Source organism: Mytilus californianus, unplaced genomic scaffold, assembly GCF_021869535.1.
Source record: "Mytilus californianus isolate M0D057914Y unplaced genomic scaffold, xbMytCali1.0.p SCAF_50, whole genome shotgun sequence".
NCBI classification, from domain to species: Eukaryota; Metazoa; Mollusca; class Bivalvia; order Mytilida; family Mytilidae; genus Mytilus; species Mytilus californianus.
In genome coordinates, this window is record NW_026262702.1 from 931,711 (window position 1) to 939,150 (window position 7,440).

Sequence of the window (7,440 nt, forward strand, 5' to 3'; positions counted from 1 at the left end):
GAAAACTTGAGGTTTTGGCCTGACGAAGGAGATCCTTTTTGTTTCATATCCTGAGATTGAAAATTTGTAACAAGAAAAAAAAGTGAATAAAGAAGAAAAAAAAAGGTCTATTGTTAAATTTTTTATTAAGATTGAGAAATCCTATTATTCTGTGATGATGACATAGGTTTTGTCGGTGATATAGACGAATGTGTTGGTTCATGTCAGTGTCAATGCCACTTTATGAAGGTACAAGCAATCTTTTTGAACTTGTGATAAAATCATGGACATGTTTGAAAATTATCAGATTTGTTTTCATTTGATAGTTAAAAGTCTCCACAAGTTAACAGATTAGAATCGAAAACAATTAGTTCGAAAAGCCAATTAAGATTGTTGAGTAAAGTTTCACTACATGTAGTGTATTTCGGGCAAACGAAGGCGAAACGATGAACATCCTCATTATTTGACCTACACCGATAAGAATGATCCAGTATAATGTTAGCTTTGAAAAGGTCAGAGTTTAAGAACAAAGCAGAAATCGCACTTGAGTTAAATAATATTCAGTTTCCATGGACCGTATAGATAATACGTTACAACTTTAGTCTGAAGACTATTTTTTCAATTCTTTCTTAAATCTAGACATAGAGTCGATGTTGCGAATTTTCAATTATTTACAGATACAATGGAACCATTATTCAGGTAAGATTATTTATGAAAATATGTGTATACTGCGTACATGACATTAACCAGACACAAACCATGATAAAACAATATAAGCTAAATGTCTTTTCAATTAGGTAGGTCAAAATAAGTTTGTCCGCAACATCCACTGTTGAAATACGCGACATGTGCAGATGTGTACGAGTAAAAAGGTCAAACCAGGTTTTGTGTTTAGTATCGGTATTATGTCATACCTCGCGCTTAATTTGATATAACAATAAATATACATTTGTAGACATATATGCATATCTATAAATATAACAGTACAATTGTTTATGACATGTTAAATAGACATTTTTGGACAGTTTTGTTATAAGAAACATATAAATATATTTCAAGACAATATAAATGTACGGTATCTAATTCTGCACGTAATTATGAAACATCCTTCCCCATGGACCCTCAAGTTTTGGAAGAAAAATACATAACATTTAAATTATAGCATCAAAACCAAAAAGGGTATAAACAAACAACCACAATCATGTTAGGACATCTTATACCGGTGTGTTGCAACCCTGGTTTTGCAATTGCATGGTATATAAATATAAAGTGAACAATCAAATAATATTTAAATAATTGAAAATCTAAAATATTGCAATACGAAATGAATTGAGTATTCACTTTTTGTTTAAGAGTCACATCAGATACGCTCGAGACCAATGCCTCGTCTATTGACTTACAGCAAGAAAACGATATTTAATAAACATAACTTTACGACTAATGATGAGACTTTTTTTTTAAGAGTCACATCAGATACGCTCGAGACCACTGTCTCGTCTATAGACTTACAGCAAGAAAACCGACATCTGAAAACATAACTTTACGACTAATGATGAGATTTTTTTATTAAGAGTCACATCAGATACGATCGAGACCACTGTCTCGTCTATTGACTTACAGCAAGAAATCCGACATCTGAAAACAAAACTTTACGACTAGTGATGAGACTTCAACATTCTCGTTTTCCACTTTTATGCAGGGAACTTGCAGTTGCAACTGCATATCTCCCATTTGATGCGAAGTTCTAAAGGTCGTCACAACCAACAGTGTTTCTTTCCGTATTTGACAATTAATCTACCGAATTATGGATAATTATTGGTAAAGTTAAAAACATCTCTTCGAATATTTTACAGATGGAATGATAATTTGATCGAACATTACCTCTAAACTATTCCCCAGATGACCACAGACATGATCCATTTTATTCGAAGCTATAAATCTCGTCCTTTTTTCTTCGTTCCTGACCTACCACTTATATACGAATTATATCCTGATGCATTTGTATTTATTTTCATAAGCAAAACGATGGGTGCTAAAATGGAGCTAGTCTAAGAATAATTTGCCTAATTCACCTAGGATTAATGGTGCTCGTTCTTTAATTAGTTTTCAAAGTTTTATTATGGTCACGTGTTTGTATATTTGTATTTTACATTTTGTGTTGCATGACCTTTTAAAAAATGTATATTAAGTATAGACATAAATGCAAAGTAATATATAATTGAAATTATCCACGTTATTAAAACGCAACTGAAATTCTAGAAAAAAAATCTGATATAAGCAGTCTCCAGAAATACAGAATTTCCTCCCATTCTAGAATGAATTTAATCCTGTCCATCAGTCCGTTAGATCACTACGCATGACAAATTCAACACCCTAGGGCATATTTCTACTACAAAAATACTTTAAAGCGTAAATTCCTATATTTATTGTACATATGTATGTCGATATGGGACAAAGGTCAATCGACGACACATAATACAACTACATTTGTAACTCAACAAGAGGGGTTAAGCTTTTTACCAACTGGTGCTAAGAAAGATTCGTTTGAGGTTAACAAATATTTATGATAACTACAAACATTTTTAAGGATGAAAAAAGTGAAATGGACAAACATATTAGGCCAAGATAAAAAAAAATGTGTTTATGGTTACCCTACCTGTATATATAGAAATAAGGAAATATGGTATGGTTGCCAACGAAACAACTACTCCAAAGAGTCCAAATCACGTGGATGAAGGCAACTATTGGTCACCGTACGGCCTTCAACAATAAGTAAAATCCATACTGTATACATTCACTAGCTGTGTGGGAAAAATTGCCTATCCCAAAAATTCTATTGGCATAATTGGTGATGAATCATGACAAATTTGCAGCTATCCATATCATATACTCAAGGTAAAAAAATGAGCATCATAAAAATGTTTCCTATTTACCTACCGTATTTTTCTTATGGAGGAAACCCTGAAAACACATACATTTTTGTTTGGCCTTAGTATGCGCTTTTATGTTTGATATCTATATCTAATGTTTCCTGAAAAATGTGTTTAAGATGGTACGACGAAGGTCGTCATGTCGCTCGCGTCTTGTCCATGTATTCATAAATTTCACACGAAAACCTCTATTCTAAAGTAAAACATCGCATCAGAAAGCCTTACATACATGTACATTTTCATTTATACTCGTCAGGATAAAACTACTTAGCGAGCATTTCTGTCAGTTTCTGAACCGAACAGAAAAGAATAACATATTCAGAATCAATTTATAATAACTTTTTATATACTTGAAAGTTACCCGCTCAAGCGCGGGTATGACGGACACTTTATATAGATATTTATGAAATAGGCAGATTATACGTCATTACAGTTATTGCGACGGGATGGCTGGCTGGTCGTTGAAATAGCGCGGTCGTCAAACTTTATTTTTTTTCTAAATTTTAGTTTAAATGAATCTTAATACCAGTAAGCGAAATAGCATTATGTATCACCATCGTTTGTGATAGCTTATACTATTTAGATTGTCTATATATTAAAGGAGATGAACGGTATACTATACGTCAATTAGACAGAAACCCAACCATAATTAAAAAGATAGTAACCTTTTTTTAAATTTTTTTTCTAAAAATATCTTACATTGTATATAGTTTTATTGCATTACTGGAATTTAAAACATGAACTTTGAAAAAAGCAGATTTGTGGTTTCTGAGTGTTGATCGACCAATATTACAAGCACCATATTACCATATAACAAAAGCATAATTAAGTATATTGATATTTCTGGGGGAAAAAACTCGTTACGCCAAGTGACCAATGCTTGGGGTATATTCGAAAATACAAAGAAACAAGGCTAAACAATGGTTTCGTATGAGGAGATGTTCAAGAATATGGTAAATGATAGCATTCGTTTCGTATATGGTTGCTTTATTTCCGGTGTTCAATTTATGAGGGTCTTGATGGGGTTTAGGATAGAAAATAATGGGCAAACACTATAGAAAATGGGTAAAAAAATACAGAATGGAAAAAAAGAGGCAAAAAAAAAAAAAACAAGATAGAGAATAACGGGGTGCTAAAACATAATGAATAAAGAATAACAGGCAAAATTTATAAAGAAGAGAGAAAAATAGTATGAAAACTAAAAAAATACAGAAATCAAGAACCCCCATCCAAACCCTCATTTATACACATACTACAAAAAAGATGATTTAATATTGAAAATAACACTTACCTGCAATTACACAAACATGACACAGACAATATAAAAGTACAATCCCTAATAAATTTCTTGTTAACATCGTATCAATTTTATTGTCCGTTCGGAACACTCCGATACATCGAAAGTTTTTTAATCAAGTAACATAAACATCCTGAATTAAAACAACGAATTAAACTTTTAAATAAATTAAAGTGTCTAAATTGACGGATGTTGCAACTAAAGTATTTATTAGTAAAGCTGTTTTTGCGTCACGGAACTACTTTTTACACTTATAAGGACAAGATGTTAAGATAATGAAAAATATCAAAATGACAGCGACATAGTAAACGTATCTTGTACCACATGCAAAGTTACAGTGTTTTACAGTAGCTTTAGGGGATGGATGAATTAAGAGGTCGTGGCTTCAGTAACATAAACAATATCATAAATATATGATGTTGCATTTTCATCACTGCTTGTCATTGCTCATTTGTATTCACATTAATTATTAAAAAAAAATGGTTTCATGTCCATATGTAAACAACAAAATTAATACGACGATTTTCGTATTAGTTATTTTTCGGAGTAAATATTTTCGAATTATATTTGTTTTGTATCTTTTGTTTTGAATCCTTTTTTTTACTATTTTGACTATCATAACATATAATTATTTTTGTCTCGTTCGAATATTTTTATTGTTAATCATAATTTTTGGCTTGTTCACACTTGAAGCCCACCGTATAGTTTGAATTATTTACGCACCTCTTTATGTTCACTGCAGTAAGCTTCAGTCATTATAAGAGTAAACCAAGGAAAAAATTCGAACGGACCAATCACAATCAAGTATTTGTAGATACATGTATGTATATCATATACGAATACTTAGTTTTTTAGACTATAATATTTTGGGATCTTTTTGCGTACACAGTACACATATATAATACAATGTATATCCATCGTTGATTTTCAGTGGCTGATCTTTTATTTTTAGTAGAAAAAAAAGTTTATTGCTATATATAGATATAAGAAGATGTGGTATGAGTGCCAATGAGACAACTCTCCATCCAAGTCAAAATGTATAAAAGTAAACCATTATAGGTCACAGTACGGTCTTCAACACGGAGCCTTGGCTCACACCGAACAGTAAGCTATAAAGGGCCCCAAAAATTACTAGTGTAAAACCATTCAAACGGGAAAACCAACGGTCTAATCTATAAAAAACGAGAAACGAGAAACACTTATGAACCACATCAACAAACGACAACTACTGAACATCAGATTCCTGACTTAGGACAGGTGCAAACAAATGCAGCTGGTTTAAACGTTTTAATGGAAACAAACCTTCACCCTTTTTCTGAAACAATAGTGTAACATCACAACATAGAAAGACACATTATAAAATATCAACTGAATATATATGTTTAACTGTTTTTAATTTTCCTTGGCATATGGTAAATGCAAAAACAAAACGGCATTTTCTGAAATTCGAAATGAGTTAATATCAAGTTTGTCTGTATTTGTTTCTGTATTTTTGGAATTCGTAAAATATCTTCGACTTATCCTTGGTGGATTTAGTGTTACCCTATGATTAGTTTTTTGTTGCTGAGCGTTTTCAAAATTCAAATTCAAATTCTTCATTTCCTAATCACAGGGCTCTTTCGGGCATTACAAAATTTAACACGATCATTCACACTTTCATACCAATCTTTCTCACTCCGCTCGACTCTGATTATGTTAATTAGATACAGTACATTAGAACATACATAAAAGTCATCATATAAAGTATAAATCATAAAAGTCCAATTTGTCAATAAGGAGAGAATACTTTTAGAACTGTTGACTTTCTTCTCGTTTTTTCTTTCTTTTGGTCATGGCACTCTCTGTAAAAGAGAGGCGAAAGATACCTAAACGGACTTTCAAACTAATAAATCGAAAATAAACTGACAACGATATGACAAAAAAAAAACGAAAAAAAAAGACCAAAAGTCAAACAACAGTATACAAAACACAACATAGAAAATGGAAGACTAATCAACACGAACCCCATCAAAACCGGGGTTGATCTCATGTACTTTGGAAAGGTAAAGACTTCTCAACATATGGCACCCGTCGTGTTACTCATATAAGTTTAACCCCGCCGCATTTTTGCGCCTGTCCCAAGTCAGGAGCCTCTAGCCTTTGTTAGTCTTGTATTATTTTTAATTTTAGTTTCTTGTGTACAATTTGGAGTTTAGTATGGCGTTCATTATCACTGAACTAGTATATATATTTGTTTAGGGGCCAGCTGAAGGACGCCTCCGGGTGCGGGAATTTCTCGCTGCATTGAAGACCTGTTGGTGGCCTTCTGCTGTTGTCTGTTCTGTGGTCGGGTTGTTGTCTCTTTGACACATTCCCCATTTCCATTCTCAATTTTATAAACCCGGTAATAAGTCCAATTTGGACGGTCACATTCGAGGAGAAGAGGACGGGATTGTAGTTACGACAATTGAGACATATCTGTCGTCATCTGTGAAATAGATATTCCATAACGGTTAACCAACTCGTGATGTCAGTCGTTTTCCGACTAATGGTTTTCGATAACCGCATGTTATCTTCTTTCTTCGACCTCTGTTTTTTATTGACGCCTTTATATCTTCTGTCTTCGACATTTATTGTATCTCCTTTCTTTTAAATGTATATCACGTTTTGAATTTCTTTAAATTTAGCAGTTTTTCTTCTAGGATTTTGAGAGCAGAAGACAGTGAAAATAGGGGGTCCTATAATCTTTGTTATAGTACATTATACATTTTATCGTTATTTAAATTTGAAAGACTATTCTTATCATCTTTAAAATTGTTGATAAAGAAAGAAAGAAAAGGAATTGAAAGAAAATATCACATAAAAAAAATTCTTCAATAGTAAAAATTTCATTAAAGTTAAAAACCTCTTTACATTCAGGTGAGAGCGACAATCGAATTAAATTGAATAGTAGGCAAATATTTAAAAATTTGTCATCCAAAGAGAGACAACCAAGAATTTCTGTGTCGTCTAAAGTTTCACTTCTTTCAAAGAAAATTTAGCTAGCTCAAAAAGAATTGAATAAGATAATCGAAAATGTAGAAATGTTCCTATGGGTATATTGATAAAAAGAGAAACTTTTAATATTTTGGCTGGATAGTCTGATTCCTTTTCAGAAGAAAATAATTTTTTATACCTATCTTCACGTAAAAATCATTTTCTGTAACAATCCTCCTTTTGTGATGTTTTATACAGAATATGGAACTATTGAACTTT

The 7,440-nt window shown here is 32.1% G+C and overlaps 1 protein-coding gene across 4 annotated transcripts in view; it reads right to left on the reverse strand.

The window, feature by feature from the left end:
- LOC127703770 (macrophage mannose receptor 1-like) overlaps nucleotides 1–4,297 on the reverse strand; it is a 31,055-nt gene extending 26,758 nt beyond the window's left edge. For all 4 annotated transcript variants that reach the window (XM_052207850.1, XM_052207851.1, XM_052207849.1 and 1 more), the window contains exon 1: nucleotides 4,201–4,297. In XM_052207850.1, coding sequence (XP_052063810.1) covers nucleotides 4,201–4,267 — 67 coding nt within the window. In that variant the 5' untranslated portion in view covers nucleotides 4,268–4,297. The remainder of the gene's footprint in view (nucleotides 1–4,200) is intronic.
- Between the last annotated feature and the right edge of the window lie 3,143 nt (nucleotides 4,298–7,440).